This window comes from Idiotropiscis lumnitzeri, chromosome 1, assembly GCF_059441095.1.
Source record: "Idiotropiscis lumnitzeri isolate Australia: NSW breed Sydney's pygmy pipehorse chromosome 1, RoL_Ilum_1.0, whole genome shotgun sequence".
Classification (NCBI taxonomy): Eukaryota; Metazoa; Chordata; class Actinopteri; order Syngnathiformes; family Syngnathidae; genus Idiotropiscis; species Idiotropiscis lumnitzeri.
Genome location: NC_142391.1, coordinates 43,489,888 through 43,509,001, shown reverse-complemented (window position 1 = coordinate 43,509,001; position 19,114 = coordinate 43,489,888). Strand labels below are relative to the sequence as shown.

The following is a 19,114-nucleotide window of genomic DNA, read 5'->3' as shown; positions in this document are numbered from 1 at the left end:
TAGCATGTGACGTGTTCGATGCCTCAGTGTCCGTGTGCGTTCCTGACCGCAATACCACACGCGCTCACTGTTTGCCACACGCGCTCACTGTTTGCCACACGCGCTCACTGTTTGCCACACACGCTCACTGCTTCCCACCCGCTCATTGCTTCACGAGCTCACTGCCACAAGCTCACTACCCCATGTGCACTTGCACATTAGCCCCCTCTCTCACTAGTTCACATGCATCCCAGCATGCATGAGTCCATCACCTCCTTTTCATCTGTGCCCATGTTTTGTCCGCCTGTTGCCTGTGTTATTACATGTTGATTGAAGATACACCATTAAAACTGCCAACCCACATCTTGGATTCGCCCTTGTGTTCTGACCGACACCCAGGGGTGAAAAGAGCATACCCCCTTTGAACCAAATCACCTATACAGTCCACCCCCTAGGCTCTCCAACAGCCCATGTATACAGGATTGCCTGGTGGGATTTGAAAAAAATAAAAAATAAATTGGAATTGTACGTTCACGTTGCATGCTAAACATATGGGCAGAAAATCTGAATTGGAAAGCATATTCTGTCATAACCAAACATAAAGCATCGATATGTTGTCAAAGTGATCCTACATGGCACCAACAATAGGTTTGCAAAGTTAAGCCTAAAGTTCAAATCTCCCAACAGAAGAAGTCTCCCAGTACAACAATAACAATTGCCTTATCCCATTATATTACCAAACAGTTGCAGACACAGTTGGAGGCAGCAGAGCTCATCAATTTTTCCACTCAATTTAGAGTAAAGAAAAGGTTGACCATGTAAACACCATCATCAATATATGTGATTCATTACAGAGGGTTGGAAAGTGATCAGCAGAGTGCGCAGGAAAATCCCAGATGAATAATGTTACCATTAAGTAACACAACAAAGATTGTCATTCAGGAGTTGTGCCGATTCGCATCTGCTTCTCAGTTTCACATCAGATGACATTGGAATTTAAAATAGCAGCTTTTGTGTGCTGAGAATAGATCAGGCGGGGGACTCGAGGGAGGCGGGGGTAATGATGCATTTCAACAGGTGATAGCTGTGTGTGTTTTCTGTGAGGTGAGTGTGGTGTCTAATGTATGAAGAAGCAACATGTTACAATGCCAACATGTTGCCTGTTATATGAATAATCCAGTGACAGTGGGGGTTCCGCATTGGTGCATGTATGCGGAAAAGCAAAAGGAATAAAATCTGTCGACTTCAAGAAATCCTTCTGTGTATAAATCAGCTTGGCTTCCATTATTTAAGTTGATTCGACACGTTTTACTGTTGTGTGCGTGCATGTGTGAATGTAAGCCTGCAGGATGCTAAATTAGCCTGGTGGGCATCCGCAACTGTCCTTTTCCTGGACTCCAGCAGAGCGAGCTGCCTCCGCTTCCTGTGTCCTTTTACAGTCATTATGCTAAGCAGCGTGGTGCATCACTGTACATTAGAGCCTCAACCAGAAAAGGACACACGAGCAAATTTTCCCATCAACATGTCTAAATTGCTAGGCCAATGTTGTCATTACTTTCAACACTGGATTACACACTGACTGAGCAGAAAACCAATAAATGCAAATATGAATGCAAAAAATCAATAATGACCTTATCCTATACATACAAATATATATATAACATATAACATATAAATACTATGTGGCTGTATTTTGAACTTGGCCAGTCTAAAACCCTCCCCTTTCTTTGTTCTGATGAACTCCTTTGTTGTTTTGACAGTTGATTTGGGGTCATATTATCTGAAGGGTCTCCCAGTCAGTTTTCCATAAATGTTATCGGGAGAGCTCTGAGTGCGTTGCTGTCATTATCTGCTACAATTATCAATGAAGTTTGTGAGCCCGTACCAGGTGATATGATCTCCAATGAGTTATCAAAGATGAGCTTTCTTAGTTTTGGGATAATTTGTGAATGAGTCCATTGATTTTCTTTTGCAGGCTGTCTTCTGTCTCAGTTCTCAAAATGTCTCTGTTTGCAACCGGTGCTTTTTTCTTTGGTCTATCCAACGTCTATTAAACCAGAGGTTTTGCTCTTCTCCCAAACATTCCAATTGATCAACATGCCAATGGCCAATGTGCAATGGCTTCAAGGGGATCCAGCGGTCGAACAAAAGTCTTTTAGTATTTAGTATCCAGGGTTACAATTGTTTGGGATTTTTCATTATAGTTAGCTTATATTTTCTTTTGGCTTGTTTTTTAAAAAAATGTTTTTAATTCAGTGAGTTTTAAGAACCGGTGGTATTTAATGCAGGTCTTGTTAGTCTTTATGAGTTTTTTTTTTTTGTGGAACTGTTTCATGTTTAATTTATTCATTTTTTTGTTTGTTCATTTTTTTCAATATATGCAGTATTTATCAAGTATGAGCATAAACTACAATACACAACCAACTGTTTGACCGTCCATCTTCTGCACGGCCAAACCACAATACGAAAATAAACCTTGGAAGTACCTCGAGAAAATAGCTGCTCTCTGTTTATCTCTTGTATAATAGCGATTTCCTTTCTGTCAAACATTTTCAATCCACAGCAAAAAATATAAAGCTTGCTCTCTCTATTTCAGATGTTTTGTCTTACGTCAATCCTTGAAGTATTTTAGCAAATTTGGATCCCAGGGTACCAAATTGCCAGGAAACAGAAATAGTCAGGGCAACATGGGTCTAAAGGGTGGGCAAACTTTTGTGCAAAGGCCACATTTGACTTTTAAAACAGATAGATGGGCCAGATTATTGGTGGATGAGGTAAACCAAAACAAGTACATGTAACATCCTTTAATAATAATATCTGTCATTTTTTCACTTATTTATACTGATTTGAATTAGTGATTATTTGAATAAATAATTTCTAATAGAAAATGTGTAGTGTAAAACAGGTGTCTGTCTTTAAACTAAAGCAAATCACAAAACACTTGATAACTTAAATGCTCATTGGGCTGGCTCGAAGAACGGAGCAGGCCTCATGTGGTCCACGGTACATATTCTTTTCGACTAACCTTGATGAGCACAATCGATATTTCCTTTTGAAATTGCCAACAACACTTCACTGAATGAATCGTGAAGAAAGCATTTGACCCTCAGAAGTCAAACACAATTAATTCCACGGCTTTCATAGCTGTGCTCACACTTGCCAGGTCTGGTTCAGTTCAAATAAACTCGAGTGAGTCCACACCAACATGTGCGCTCGGCCCCTATCAAGAAAATGCATTTCAGCTCACACGCCACTGAACGGTGAACGCTGTATGGGCCACAAACTCAAAGCAGCCTTGAAATGTCTGCAAAACACACGTAAAAACCAACATTATAATGTCTTATATCATACATAAGCAGCCATTAATTTTCTGTGACGTCTCGTTAGGGAAGAGAGCCAGTCAAAACTGACTTAGGGCGAGAGGTGGGGTACACCCAAGATTGGTTGCAGCAAATATTCAGTGGAGGCAAAAAACTATTTCAGCCTCACCCACGTTCAACACCTATGTCTAATTTAGAGTCCTCAAGTGGCATACCGTGCATGGTTTGGGAATGTGGGAGACAGCCAGAGTAATGGAAGAAAACAGTGAGACACATAAAACAATCATCAAAGGTACAGTTACAATCTCTTGGTAAGGTAAACTCTTTTCTATTGATCAAATGACAAGTTTGACCACAGGATTTTTCTCTTTTGTCATTGCTGATCCCCTTGGGAAAGTGGATAGGCATATACACCAAAAGACAAAGGAATTGCAAATAATAGGTAAGGAAGAAATTAGCTCGATCATGTCTCAGCACGTTTTTTCCAGGTTTATTGATTCTCGATTTGTTGAGTATTGTTAAATATTTTCCTAGAGATTATAATTCTATTCCTGAGCTCACCAATCACCAAACTTTTTGAGTTTGTAATAAAAGCGGTGAGGTATGATACAGGTAAGCTTTGTTCACCCAGCATGCTACAAAAAAGAGGAAAAGGTTACATGTGTAAAGTGTTAGTTCCGTGTCTACGGCGGAAATGGCATAGTGAGTGACGTACGGTTGTAACCATGAGACTAGGAGGATTGCTACATGTACATTTCATCCGTAAGAATGCAATTATAAATTTTCTGTTATAAGATGCAGTATAATCCCGTGTGCTACTCAAAGATTCATCAGCATGTTATTGTCAATACCATGAACAACAAAATGAAAGCAAACCCCATCCAGGAAAAAAAAATCGCTGCCAAATGTAAATTTAACTAACCTCTGTGAGTCACGTTTACATGGAGACATTTATTTGGATTGAAAGCCTGATCGGAGTAAAATGCTTCAAGGACACACCACATTCGGAATTTTCTGACCCGATCAAGCCCATTCTGATCAAGATTTTATTCCGAATGAGGGGGGTGGTTTATGTTGATTAATAATCCAATCGGTGCGCATGAAAACACTTAATCCTAAATTTCAGAACAAAACGTCATCACCGCGCATGTCTGTAACATCACTATAGGTGAATATTTCTGTTATTCCCGGAAGCGAATAGAAGCAGAGCGAGTGGAAGACCAAAATAGAAACCAGCAAACACAAAAGTGCAGTCTGGAGGATACATTGCAGCACTATTAGGACGTGTTAACTCGATATAACAGCGCAAATGAGAAAAAAAAAATCCTGCTAACATTTAAAGTAGAAATGGACACAGAAGTATTCTTCTTCTACTATTTGCGGTAGATTTAGTCAATCTGCACCTATCAAAATAATTTGATCCGATCAAAAGTGTGATGCATAAACATTCCCAAGTCCTAATCAGATTGATAATTTTAGTGTCCATAAAAACAGTGCATCCAATCCCGATTTTAATCTGAATTTTGAATGGATTAAAGAAATTTTGGCCACGTAAACATAGCGACTGAGATAATATAGTCTACACTGAATGGTTGATACAAACAGTGAAATTTGTTATTATTACTCCAAACAGGGATGCTGGAGTAAAACCGATGACAGTATTTAAGGGAAAAAGTGAACAGAAATTGTCAGTAACTGTGACAACGTTACCGGCTCCAGATGTGAGAGGCAGAGAATGAAAATCCAGGTCCAGAAAATAAAAACCCTGCCACAGTTTGTCTTTCAGCGCAGCTGCTTCCACTCAACCAACAGAGAAATGAGCTCCCTTACCAGCCAGTTGGGAGAAGCACCTGTGACTGAAGTGAAACTGTAACAGGGGTTTTACTTGCTGGACCTCGACAATGTTTGTACATTCATATATAAATTGGTGGTTTGACCGAGATTGGAGTGCTAGTTAAGAATTGATCGTTTCTGTAACAGTAGTTTTTTCTGTAAAAAAAATTGAGTGATCAGGACTGCCCGGCAGTTTCAAAACAGAAGCTCCTTTTTTGTGTTTGTTGTTTCTGCTCAAGCCCGTTCAAATGTGGGGAGCATCTCAATGATGTAGAGAAGATGAAAGCAGCTGTTTCAAATCACTGTTTAGCTGGTAAAAGATGCGTCATGATACTGCATCAGGTAATTGGCAGAACATTCATCAGCACCTCTTAGACAAGTGCTCATTCTTCACATATGGGAGTTTTCAAAATCCTGCTTGGTGAGATACTGTCAGTTTGATGGGTCCAAGTTCCTCCAGCGAAGCTGCTTTGCAGACAACGGTGCATATTTCAGCGTGGTGGTCTCATGTGTTTGAACTCACTGCCAAAATAGACCGGGTGAAGTCATAGAGCTAGTGGGAGTGCGAATGTGTGAAGCTTCCATGCAAAATGAGAGAGCGCTGGTGTGCCACGCAGAAGCTGTGAAAAATCGAGGCACTGCATCTGCTTCAGTGTGGCTTCCGCTTTCAAAGTGGAATGCGCTCAGGTTGTGTTCATCATTTTTTTTGGGCACTGAAGAGTAACAGCAAATAGAAAAAGTCACCACAAGAGAATTCTCCCATGTTTCAGTGAAAACACTTGAGCAAAAGCAATCGTTTGCAGTCACTCGCACATTGAAGAAAACAGTTTTTTTCAGCTATCGTCTCACATTCTCTCCTGGCTATCGGACAAGAAAGGCTGCTCTTGGAGGTTGTTATGTGAGAAGAAACTAGATGCCTCCGATACGGTTTTGGAGGCACTCCGGGATGAAGAACCATTTGAAGTGAGGTCCAGCGAACAGCTTTGCGGTCCTGCCTCGACAACAGCCTCAACTGGGCCAGGACCGAGCGCAACTTTGGCCTTGGACTGCTCCATTTCATCCCCCACCTGGACTACAGTAGACACGGTGGTCTCCATCCGGCTTGCCTTGAAAATGCTTGTCTGAGTTTGAAAGTAGCGAGTAGACTTAAGTTCCAGGCCTTCGTAGGAGCTTTGAGGGACACACGGGCAGCAGCGGAAAGCTTGTTTAAAACCTGCACGGAACCTGTGGGGGAAATATACATTACTTTATTTGCTCATGAACATAATGATATAAAGAACATAAAAGTGAGCTTTACTTTACTTCCTGTTTCTATTTGTTCTACATCCCTTTCAAACTGAGAGTAACTATGTTCTCTGCTGATTGTTGCCTACTACTAAAATCCAACCATCCATCCATTATCTGTACCGCTTCTCCTCACAAGGAAATGGTGCTGGAGCCAGCTATCATTGGGCAGTAGGTGGGGGACACCCTGAACTGGTTGCCAGCCAATCGCAGGCCACACATAGAAGAACAACCATCCTTGCTCACACTCATACCTGGGGACAATTTAGAGTGTCCAATCAACCTACCGTGCATATTTTTAGAATGTGGGAGGAAAGCGGATTACCCGGAGGAAACCCATCCAGGCACGGGGAGAACATGCAAACTCCACACAGGAAGGCTGGAGCCGGAATCGAACCCACGACCTCTGTACTGTGAGGCCATCTCGCTAACCAATCGTTCACCGTGCCTCTACTACTGAAATCCCTTCTCTGTAATTTTCAAGCAACTACAGGTTATAAACATCATTGATACAAATGCTGGATTTTATCTGCGGTAGAAACATCTATTGGCAACATAATGAGTCGCGCCAAGGATTTGCCATGGAGTACATAGGTAATGTGACTAAATATTTATACTGCGCTTGAAATGGAAAAAAAAGGCCTGCATTGTGTTTTTTTCTTCAGGAACAGACACACATACAGTTGACAGTAGAATAGGGATCATTTAGTTTCTTTTTGTAAAAATTGCAGAGTTGTTAATTATCAATAACACAACTCATGGGATATGGATAGGTTGATTCGTCTCCAGCACACCCGCAATACTTGTGAGGAGAAGCGGCTTAGATCATGGATTCATGGATTTTCATTTTTGACATTTACATTTCATATAGAGTGACAACAATATGTTACAAGTGATATAGTGCTGTTATTATTATTATATCTGCTATTCCATGTTTTGTTTTGTTTTTCCCGACCTCACTGGGTTGATTGGACTCCATCTAGAGGGGATATTAATCAGCATTATGTGAAAGGACTTCAACTTGGAAGTTTCGTGAGCATTTCAGTCCATCTAATTATGCAGTTTGATTGTGTACAGAGACTAGTAGTCGAAGTAGTGAAGTAGATTAAGTGTAAATGCTTACTCTAAATCAGGCATGACTAGCTCAAGGCCTCACAATCATCAGTAAGCTCAAAAGAAGCACTCAGTTTTTTTTTTGTGTGTGTGTGTGTGTGTGTGTGCAGGACCTCTAGCCTAATTCTTTCCTGATTGGTCGCCCCGTCCCCAGCTCAGCTGGCCAATCAGGGCAGGGTAGAGGGACAGATTGCTTTCAGGTGTGCCACCAGCGACAGTTTAAAAAAAGGACGCTGTTCCTTTCGGGGCTGGCTGGCTGGCTGGCAGACTGTCGTGTCATGTGTTGTCCAGTGTGCCAGTCAATCCTTATTATTCGTACAACTGTCTTTCATGTAGTGCACATTTTAGTTCTTCGCCATAACCCTCATCCATCCATTCATCTTAGGGTCATTCACTTATCAGTTAATTTATTCTCTGTACTTAGGCAGTCTGGACTTGGGGGTGTAGGTGTATTATATTGGTGATTTAATTTTTTGTGTTGCAGTTTGCCCCTCTGTATACCCCTCTCCATACCACTTTACTTTCACTTCCTCCTCAACTCCCACACATGTGTGAGACCTTTCCTCATTGTCACCTTGGGGATGGGTTGTAACAAGAAGCCTTATAACGAGCCTGATAATTTCCATCGGGTTTGTTAGAGTTGGGGGACATACAAAACAGTGGCCCTCAAGGACCAGGTTTGGACACCCCGGCTCTAAATAGTAGCTTGGAATTCGACAACTTTGGGAAGGAATATGGGCACTGTATATACAATTACATTTTCAAACCATATCTAATGTTTAGCAGCGTTTGTTCAAAGAATCTTTTGGATTGAGGTTTGAGGACTCAATTAGTGGAGCCCAAAGTTCTAAGCACACATGGTGAAGCAGCATTTAGCTGTTGGGCTGCACAAAAATGGAATAAGCTGCCAAAGCAAGTGAAGTCAGCCCAAGTAGAAATGCTTTTTAGTCTTGGTTAACAATTATACTTTTTTGTCTCATGCTCTTCAAAGCTTTTTTAATAAACATAAATCAATCCTGTATGTTATTTTAATAATTTTAGCTAAGTTATTTCTGTTCTTGGTTTTAATATATCCTTCGCTCTTTTGTTTTTAAATATTTGTAATTGTACATTTAATTATGTAAAGCACATTGAGTTACCTTGTGTGTGAAATGAGCTATATAATATTGCATTTTCCGGACTACATTTCTTTTATTCATAGGTTGGCTGGTCCTGCGACTTATACTAATGGTGCGACTTATAAAAAAATGGAATTTCGTACGTAACCATGAGAGGACACTCATGTCTTATTTACCGATATCGCAGACTCCTTACAAAGACAAATGAGAACGATTGAACACAAATACCCCTCAAGAGAATCACATTCTACAGGCTACAAAGCTGCAAATAGTGAAAACCGTAATCGAACAGCAGAGAGAAAGTTTGGCGTGAATAAGAAACTTGTTAAGGACTGGCGAAAAGTGGAGGCTACTCTTACTGCGATGAAGAAAACAAACCAAAAAAAAAACCTGAAAGCGAGATGGCCACAGAGGAACAAGTTTGCTCGTGGCTGCTTGAACAACATGCTGTGGGAGAGTGCAGTTACGGTACGTCTCCACAATGAGGTCTGAATATCAAAAGGACTTTGTGGCAAGACTTTCTTGGTGCTTCCACTTCATGCAACGCAACTGCCTCTCTATTTATTCAACTTGTTCTTAATTCTTTTGTTAATGTGATAACTTGCCTTACAAGATGAAATGTCTGTTTTTATTTTGTAAAATAAATTACCCACAAAAATTGTGACGTATGTATTTTTTAAATTTTTTTATTGTACCTCATTATGCATTTTTGGGCTGGTTTGACTTATACTCCGGAGCGACTTGTAGTCCGGAAAATACGCTAAATAAAGCTGCCTTGAATTGCCTTTAATGGAATTGTACTGTTAAATTCAGAGAAATACATTCAATTGAACTGTCTTCTAAACACAACGAGACTGTGTTTTACCAACACTTAATTCAGATATCCAGGATTGATTGTATCTAAAATAATGACAAAGTATAAATAAGAGTGGTGATAAAAGAAATGATTGTGCGCCCAAGATGAATTCAACTGGTAGGGCTGCGTGAAGCAGAGAGAATTGAATGAAGAGAAAAGGAAAATGTTAATTGAGGAGAAATGAGAAAAGACTATGGGTGAAAGATGAAGGAGAGAATAATCATAGGTCCCATTTGTCTTTGAATTTTCTCAACCGGCTGAGACAAAAGTCGGTCACTGTCTTAAGAAGGATGACTAATTCTCAGCTCGTCAGTACACTCACATATTTTAAAATTATTTCACACTAAATTAATGTTAGAGATGAAGACAACCAAGTGTGAAATAATTTTTTTCTGACAGCAGAGATTCGATTAACATGAGGGAGACAACGTGAGAGGATTGATTAAATCTAACACGCGCCATGTGTCTTCTTTGGTTCTACTAAATCCATGACAGGCATCATGCTTTTTGTCATGCTCTAAAACTCAATCAGTGAGTGCGAGCGCATTGTACTTTTTAGCCTGATGGGTCTACTTTGTTCTAATGTTTTAAACCGGGGGATGCCCAAGTCCGGTCATCCAGCCTGTTTTAGATGTCTCCCTCCTCTAACACACCTTAGTCAGATGATCAGTGAGCTTTGCAGTTGCATTTGCGTTTTTTGTTTATCCTCATTTGATTTGATTGATATTTTTATTTTTACGCTGCTATTACATGTCTGCGAACTGTGCTACAAAAAAAAAACGATTCCAAAGATTTACTATTCTATGTACCATTTTGTCCATGTAAGCAATTGGAGTGGTCTTGGGGCAGTAGGCAGTGTACACTCTGAATCCTAATTTAGCTCTACCAGGAGGCAACAAATCAACGAATAATGGTATGTGAGTTGAGAGTTGACATGTTTACCTGTCATTGAGGCAGCAGTAGATGATCGGGTTATACATGGTGGAACTCATGGCCAACCACATTATGGCCAAATAGAACTGCTGGATGAATGTTTCCTCAAACATATCGGGAAAAAACTGGTGCAGCAGGAAGTAGACATGGTAGGGCAGCCAACACATGGCAAACGTACACACCACCACAATCATCATCTTCACTACCTGCAACACAGACCAGGGCACAAAGTTCCTCCACAATAAAATCCACCAACATCTTGTAAATGAACCTTGCAATTTTTATGCACTTGGGAACAGACACACTGGAACTAAAAAATAGCGGTTCTCACGAAGATAAAACACATGGAGTTTTTCAAAATATCTCGTGTAGGGTGTGTCTGTGTGTGTTTAGATAAATACAGCTGCAGTTAATTCATTATTTAACAAGGGGGCTAGTACTTTTTTTCCAGACAGGGCCAGGTAGCTTTGAATAGTACTATTTTTTTCCCAATAAATAAAATCAGTATTTATATTTGTTAGACAACCTTCAATTTTAATGTGGGACACTAAGCAAAAAATTAATAATTTTACAAGAGATATATTTTATAGCACGGCAAATGTGCATGTTTATGCATACTACAAAACCTTGACTGAATACGTGATCCCTCTGAACACTTTTTACGATACCTCTTTCGTCACATAACATCACCAGAGAAGAAGGAAGTGATGGGGAAAAAGGATTTGGACATGACAAGCCAATTAAGTAAAGAGGCATGACAATTCTTTTTTTACCAGTTTAAAAAAAGAAAAATACATTTCATTTTGTCCTAAAACATGTCACTTTACAACCCACTTTTACTGTAAGAAAGCTAAAAGAAAGAAATAATGAAAAAACAGGAAATCAATTACCAGCAGATGCATTCAACTGTTTCATCCTATTGGAGGGTTACTTCGATCGAGTTATTCACTGCAAATTTGTGACAGAGGCTGTACGTTGTTTGTTGATTGTGCTTTAAACACAATTAATCATGTCTGAATGTACAAATCACATATTGAGATCTCTAATGCAAATCCAATCTGAATAAAGTCTGTAAATTGTCATCATGAAATATACCCAATCAATTATGACGTATACATTCATTAAACTTGTAAACGATCACAGAGGAAGAAAACCAAATGTCAACTTCATAAACATCACATGAAGCATACACAGCAGGAACAACTTCATGACTTATTCATGATAAATATAACTAGGACAATGAGATTGGAAAAGAATAGGACATTATATGGCAGTATGTACATTTCGATTACATAAAGTGCTTTCACTTGAACAATGAAGCTACTCTACTTGGCTCCAAAGAGGTCCGTCAGCGTAGTTTATTGTTGTTCAAAGCAGTTATGCAAGTCATGAAATCAAGACATGAGAGAATCTTTATTAGGAACTTGTCAAATAAAAATGACTTAATGGCTGCGGGGGGGCTGAGGGGTTGCATACCTTGCGTTTGGCAGTTAGCTGCTCCTTGTAGCGATCCGAAGAGTCTCCTGGGATTTCGCTGGCCCACAGGGTCAGTCCCACCACGAGATAAGCACAACCCATCACCAACAAAGGGAGGAAGTAGATCAGGATGGCCACACACACATAATACCTATGGAAGACAAGCAAACTTTATTCATCAAGGATCCTTCAAATATCAATTCCTCATTACTGCTGTACACTGCTTCACGCTGAGTTGTTCCTACATGAACAGTAGTTAGCAAGCAGCTTTAAGTGGAAGTAGTCAGAAAGGTGAATGATTAAGATTGGCCTTGTAACTTTTTGTCACAATCAACATAATTGAAGGACGCTTGTGATGATGAAGAGGCTCAAGAACTTTATGGAGGTGTTATATACAAATTAGATTTTCTTTTTTTTGTCTGAACGTTTGTATGAAATATTGTGTGTGCCAAGACTGGTAAAAACCAAGAAACTCAACATGCATGTTAATAAATGTTTTATTACCCCGCATGACTGTGATGATCGATCCCTATACTATCTCCAAGATGAAATAACAGAAAATAGAAGATGAAAAAAATAATTAAAACATAGCACTTTATCATGTCAAGCTAAAACCTCTCATTCAGAATGGGCGTGTGTCACCATATGTGAAGCAAGGGAGGAAAGACGGAGACAGGCAGAAAAATAGGCAATAATTCGAGTATTGTCTATGATTTGTACAACACATCGATTTTTGGTTTTGGGGCCTTCTTAAAAAAAACTTGCTATCAAAAAACAAACAAAAAAAAAAAAGTTAGACCCTGCACCTGCAAAAAATAATTGGATTTATGACAACTAAACTTTACAGACATGTTATGTTACCAGACTTTGTCATAGTCATTATGACAATAATGAAATGTGTCCCCTCCAAACGCAGACACACACACACACACACCCCCCCACACACCCCCACACACGTCTCAAAATCCCAACAACTCCCGCCTGATCGTCGTGGACAAAGAATCACAAATACACTCGGGAACTGTAATTGTCACCCAAGACTACTGATTGACTCTTCTTTATAAGATCATTAAAAAAGTAAAAATTGAGGTCTCACCAACCTCTCCTCTGATAACTGTTGAATATGATATATCAAATGTGACAGTTTCAGTGATTAGAATATTTTTCATGCATAATTTATCGTGGACACGGGGTTTTTATCATGTTAACATTGGGAAATGGGCACGCCTAATTAGGCAGCCGTGTGTGTAAAAATGTGTGTGCATTGTGGCTAGCCCAAAAAAAGAAAAAGAGAAAAAAAATCCTTCAGACAATGCATAAAATGTGTGTACCAACACATAACAGTGACTTTGACCGGCACAGGGAAACAATCTGTTTGTGCCTCTGCAAATGCTACAGGAGAGCGTCACTGCCCCTTTCCGTGGCTATTAAATACAATTATGTTAAACCCACTGAAACACCCGTTGGCTTACATCAGGGGAAAAATGACCATGCACGCACACATCATTGTACACAGCAAAGATGGAAGGAGAACAATGTTAAAATGCCCCAATGTGGCGCTCAGTTGATTTAATCCGACCGAAGTGAGTACAACCCAGTAAAATGATTACGGCAAGAGCATAAAAGGCAGTAGCTGTTGACATGAATATTTAATTCTTCTGGATTAATACAGTGACAAAACTAAAGTGCTGGTATGCATTTTTAAAACAAATAAAACATCAGACAAAAAAAAAACATAACGCTGGCGTCAGGCCAAAACCTTCTATGTCAGAATTTGTTCAGTTCTTTTCACAATATTATACTATTGCTCAGTCTACACCAGAGGGTGTTATTTGTTTTTGAGCATTTAAAGTGTTAAAAATGGCTTGCTTTCTTTGATGATGAAATGCTAAAAGTTGAACAAATGTGCGTTTTTATTAATTCTACATTCACGCACATTCTGCTATAAACATGTTTTAAGTGATTGTATTAAGTATTGAGTATCTAAGTTACATTTTATAATACTTACTGATACTGATGGTTGTTTGATGCGTCTAGAGAACTGAAGGATTCTATTACGATTGCTGGCATTATTTTAAACACATACGGGACAGAATGTTGATTATTAAGGTTAGCAAGTTCATATTTACTGAATATTTTAAACATGGCTGAAACAAGAAGCATTTATCAAATGAAACTAGAAGCACGGGTCACAAGAATGACTGTGATTGTAGGCCTGATGTTTACTGATTTATTATATTATTCTCATATGCTAAATTTATAGTACTTAGATGAAATGTGTGAACTTTATTGAAATTCTCAGCAGTGGGAACAAATTTGCGCACATAGCATTTCCATGAGCTGCCCTCACATTCACAGCACTTCATGGACAAATACGACAAAGCACATTCTCCACATTGGCTGTAGAGATGCAAACATACCAAATTGGGCACTGGAGGACTCACACAGACGCTATCAAAAGAAAAACACATTCCGAAAGACATAACAATTGGCGATCGGAGCACACGCACACATGCACACCGACCAGGTTACAGAGGAATGCCAGTGGGGAGAGACACGGAGAGACTGCCCGCCGGAGAAGGCCAGCCTTGGCGTGCCAGTCTTGGGGACCAGACGGGAATCGACCATCATCAACTATCCAGACGATGACTAACCTGGGGAGGACCTTCCCTTGGACGTGGACCCGTGCCGTGGGAGGGAGCGAGGACAACCGATTCAACCTACATTACCCTTGACATAAAAAACTCCTATAAAAACTGAAGCTGGGCTGAAAGATGGTGCGCATTTTTCGACTGTGCTCGCCCGAGTGCAGTTTCTCGTGAGATTAAGAAAAAGCCGCCCAGATATCTGTCTTTGTACTATTTCCTGAACTCCAGAAATTGAAGAAACTAAATATCGGAACTCTAATCAGTTGTTGAGTCTTTATTTGACCCTTTTCTTCTTGAGCACAAAAAAACGAACACGCATTGGAGTAAGTTTGGCTTTTAAAGGTTGCTTTACTAACTACTTCTCATTTCCACGGTGACTCGACTCCAAAAAAACCTACATACCTTTTGCGTCAAACATAAACTTAGTTGAATACCTCTATAAACTTGCATGACGAATTTGCCCCTGTTGTAAAACAATAGCAAGTGGTGTCAGCTACAAGTGGGAGGGAAACATCACCAAGATGTGTCTGAGGCAAAAGCAATACCACATGACGGCACGACTCAACCACACATGGTCTTCAAATTCCCGAAGGCCAATTTGTAGGCTTGGTCCTTCAAAGCCTTCAAAGGCTCCTCCTCATCTTGCCCCGGTGAACTGCATAAACTGTGGCAAATTTGGATAGTCTCAAATTCAATTTGGACATCACGTGTGATCGAGTCGCACCTGACGTGACATCATGACTTTTACAACGCACGTAGCTTTCTATGTAGATTCGATCTTAACATTTTACATACTGATTGACATTCTGACGGTCCTTCCGTGCTTAAGTCCATCAAAGTACATTACGGGACCCGGGCAATACAATCTTCAAGGGATGCTTGATTGACGTTAACATTGGCACTTATATAATAGTTTTGCATGTAAAAGTGACATCAGCACTAAAGTCCACCTCCCTAAAAGACTCTGTAGTGATTAAATTGAAGGCAATACTGTGGACTTTTAGTAATTGTAATTGTTTAGTGCATTTCTATGACGACAAAAAGAAATAACTCTTGGAAACAAATTTCACTCTTCTTGGGCACCAAGCCTTTGTTCAAATGTAAGAGGTCGTGAAATCAGAGTACGGTCATAAATTAGCAAAATGTGCCCAAAAAAAACAAAAATTTACATTGGTTTTTAATTTAGTTTTTATTCAATATTAAGCCCAAAAAATGTTTTTTTCTTCACGGGAAGGCATACTTTAATAGTAGTAAATTGATCTACAAAATCAAAGCATGTGGTACAAACAAAAAAAAATATTTATGTGAATAATATTCGGAGGAACATATAGCCAAAAATTAAAAAAAGGCATCAGCACAATATGCTTCATTTCTCGATTATCGAGAATCCCCATCGTGCAGCAAGGGAGGTTTGTATCCTTAGTATTTGTGGGTGAAATGTGCCGTAACTTTAGGACTCTGTCGCTAACACCAGGTAGTCATAATACTCCTTACCCCATTACCCACAATGCTTTTGTTTACATGACGGATGTGCGCCCTAGACAGGCAAACAGGGAAAGCGCGAGACGAGGCTGAGAGAAAAGCAAAGCGCCAAATCAAACGATATATAAATAAACGACTCGTCGACTACTTAAATAAATTGTTGATGATTTGGATCGTCAATGTCGTCGTGATTAGTCGACGTATTTCGGCAGCCCTAGAAAGTATAAAAGCATTCTGCACTATAGTTTGGATTTATTTACATCAAACAGCTCATTAGGGTCGCGGGGGTGATGGAACCTATCCAAGCTGTCTTCAGGCATTAGGCGGAGTACACCCTGAACTAGTTGCCAGCCAATCGCAGGGAACTCAAAGACGACAATCCCACCTAGGGAAAATATGTGAGTGATGAATCAACCTACCATGGATGAAATAATGCTAAGTCTTAAGTAAACTCACTTCTTTGTTTGTTTTGTAGTTTAATCAAGACATTGAGAAAGATTTTTTGTTAGGGGCTTGTCACTTTGGTTTTGTAGACATTAGCACCAGGTGATTTAGTGCTCCATGTTTTAACCTTGAGGTGTGGGTCCTCTTTCATTTACACCAATGCGAAAGGAAAGTTCATTCTGTAAATATAAACTCACTTAACTGCTTAATGCAACATGGATGAAAATACAGTAGGCCTATGTCTAGTACAGAGAATTTTTCACATTATTTTTTCTCTACTTACAGTTGTATATAGTCTGTTGTAAATTGTGTTATTTATTAATTCCAAATGTGTTACATGTTTACTTCAAGAAATGAACCCACAGCGATTGTCGGATGAGGGCTATGTTAGATTGTATTATGACTATTTTATGTACAGTATATTGAACATTTTGATGGATTGGTCCATCATAGTAGGAAACTTTTTTTTTTCAAATTCTACTGTATGTTTTGTAAACCTCGCCATTAACCTCTTCTCACATTTGTCTCTTGAACACGCTCATAGTTCAAACCTTAGTCAGAAAAATAAGTATACAGGATTATTATTATTATTATGGTTGCTGTTGGTATTTATCATAACTAATTATTAATATTGTTAATATTATTTTAGAACGAAACAAAGGCCAAAATCTTTTTGAACCCTTTGTTGAAAATCTAGAAAGAAAAAAATGGATTACACTTTTTCTGCAAGGCGTTTTTTTCTTTTTTAATTTCTATTTCTTAATGTTAAAATCATTGCGTCATGTGTTTTTTTTTTGATGATCAAACATGAGAGCAGGTCACACCGACCCATGAAAATTGTTACTTAAGGATCACAACAGGAAGGTAAAGGCCCAAACATTGGTTTAAGAAATAAAATGTAAACATTTTCATACACATAATGATGACAAATTTTTGAAATAATTAGTTTAATTTTAATGATACAAACATAAGAGGTTGGGAACATCAGAAACTATCAATTGTGACTCGCACGTATCTCGTGCTTCCTCTGACTATCCCTCTTCATCCTGATGCTGCTCCATTGTTAATTTCTATAAATATGAGGACTGTCATATATTTTGAAGCAAGATCGGTTTAAGTATGACCTTGTACAAAGAGAGTAACAGAGTCGTCTCCTCGGGGGGCCCTCAGCCCCCGACTCTGACTGATGGAGAAGGCTTCCCGACAGGAAGAGCTGCATTAGGTTGCCTTACTGTCACACAAGCTGAATCAATAAAACCTTGGTCAGCGCATACCACACAGGCACTAAAAAAATAACACATAGTGGGGCTGCTGCTTTGTGTTTCATCCTTCAAATGTTTGGCAACAAGTGCACTATATTTTGGAATATTGACAAATACGCTCAGAGAACAAACTTCCCATCGGGTTTATGTGTCGCAGCTACTGACCAGTCAGTCTAATTCTTGTATGAATGTTAAATGATGGGCAATGTGGGGAAAATTGATGTGTATTTAGAATGCATGCACAGTATGGCTGTGTAAACATTTTGTGGTCGTATCATTTTACATTATTAATGAGTTTGTGAATTGGAAGGAGAGCCAGCTGCTCCTCCTCAAAAAAGGATGAATAAACGGGACAGCGCTTTCTAGTGCCTTCCTGATTTTGCAGAAAGCCCAGTTTAATGTGAATAAATCACACACAACAAGGTGCTCTAGCTATGATTTCATGAGCATGTCTATTTACCAGACAGTATACAGTATGTGCATTTGCTGCACACAATGTCTTTTTTCAGCATGACACCGATTCATTTTGTTGGGTGTTCTTGTATGTCTTTTGACACGGGAAAGGTTCAAAGCGAGTCTGTCAACTGTAAAAGGATATAATGGGTCAACCACTTTGGAGCAAGTCAAGGCTGCAATTCAGCAAGGACCGTATGGTGTTGTGTGCTAAAGTGCACAAGCATGCTTGTTAGTCCCTTCAGACTTGTCTATGAATTCGTCCTACAGGGTCATTCAGCACCTGAATCTTGAAGAAAATAAAAATACTAAAATAACACCGTTCTAAAGCCTTTAATAAATACAGTGTATATTTCTCACACACAAAGGTTTAATTTCATCAAACCAATTTTAATATCACACTGAAACAACACAAGGATATCTAAAAAGCAGTTTCTAGATGACGATTTTATTTACTAAGGGGGAAAACAATACAAACCTACCCCCCCCATGAAACTATGACGCACAGTTTGGCACTCTAATAATAGTACACGATTTTATCATATCATAAAGAAACTTCATGAAGTGTTGGTCAGTGTACAAATTACACACAAGGAAATTGATGACATTTAAATGAACTCTATAAAAACAAACAGACCATTGTAAAAAATTGCAGACTGGAACCGCTGCCCAAGAGATCAGCTGATCCCCTGGTGCCATATTATATGTCAGGGTGGGCAATTTATTTTTAGAAGGCCATGTGAGTAACTGGAATGGTTGTTGAGCCAGCTAACCTTAATTTTGTTGAATATGAATTTGATGTCTTTTTATAAAGCAGTAAATTTGGCACTGCTATTTCTGATACATATATATTAGGGCTGTCAAAATTAAAGCGTTAACTCAGGTGATTAATCCAACATTTTTTAACTCAGTT

At 39.2% G+C, this 19,114-nt stretch overlaps 1 protein-coding gene across 1 annotated transcript in view; it reads right to left on the bottom strand.

Moving 5' to 3' along the window:
* Positions 1-2,322: 2,322 nt before the first annotated feature.
* The window catches only part of tacr1a (tachykinin receptor 1a), a 52,583-nt gene continuing 35,791 nt past the window's right edge, over positions 2,323-19,114 (bottom strand). The window contains exons 3-5 of the mRNA XM_088301818.1: positions 11,913-12,063; positions 10,446-10,642; positions 2,323-6,356 (exon numbers count right to left, since the gene is read on the bottom strand). Of these exons, the coding sequence (XP_088157944.1) occupies positions 5,978-6,356; positions 10,446-10,642; positions 11,913-12,063 (727 nt within the window). The 3' untranslated portion in view covers positions 2,323-5,977. The remainder of the gene's footprint in view (positions 6,357-10,445; positions 10,643-11,912; positions 12,064-19,114) is intronic.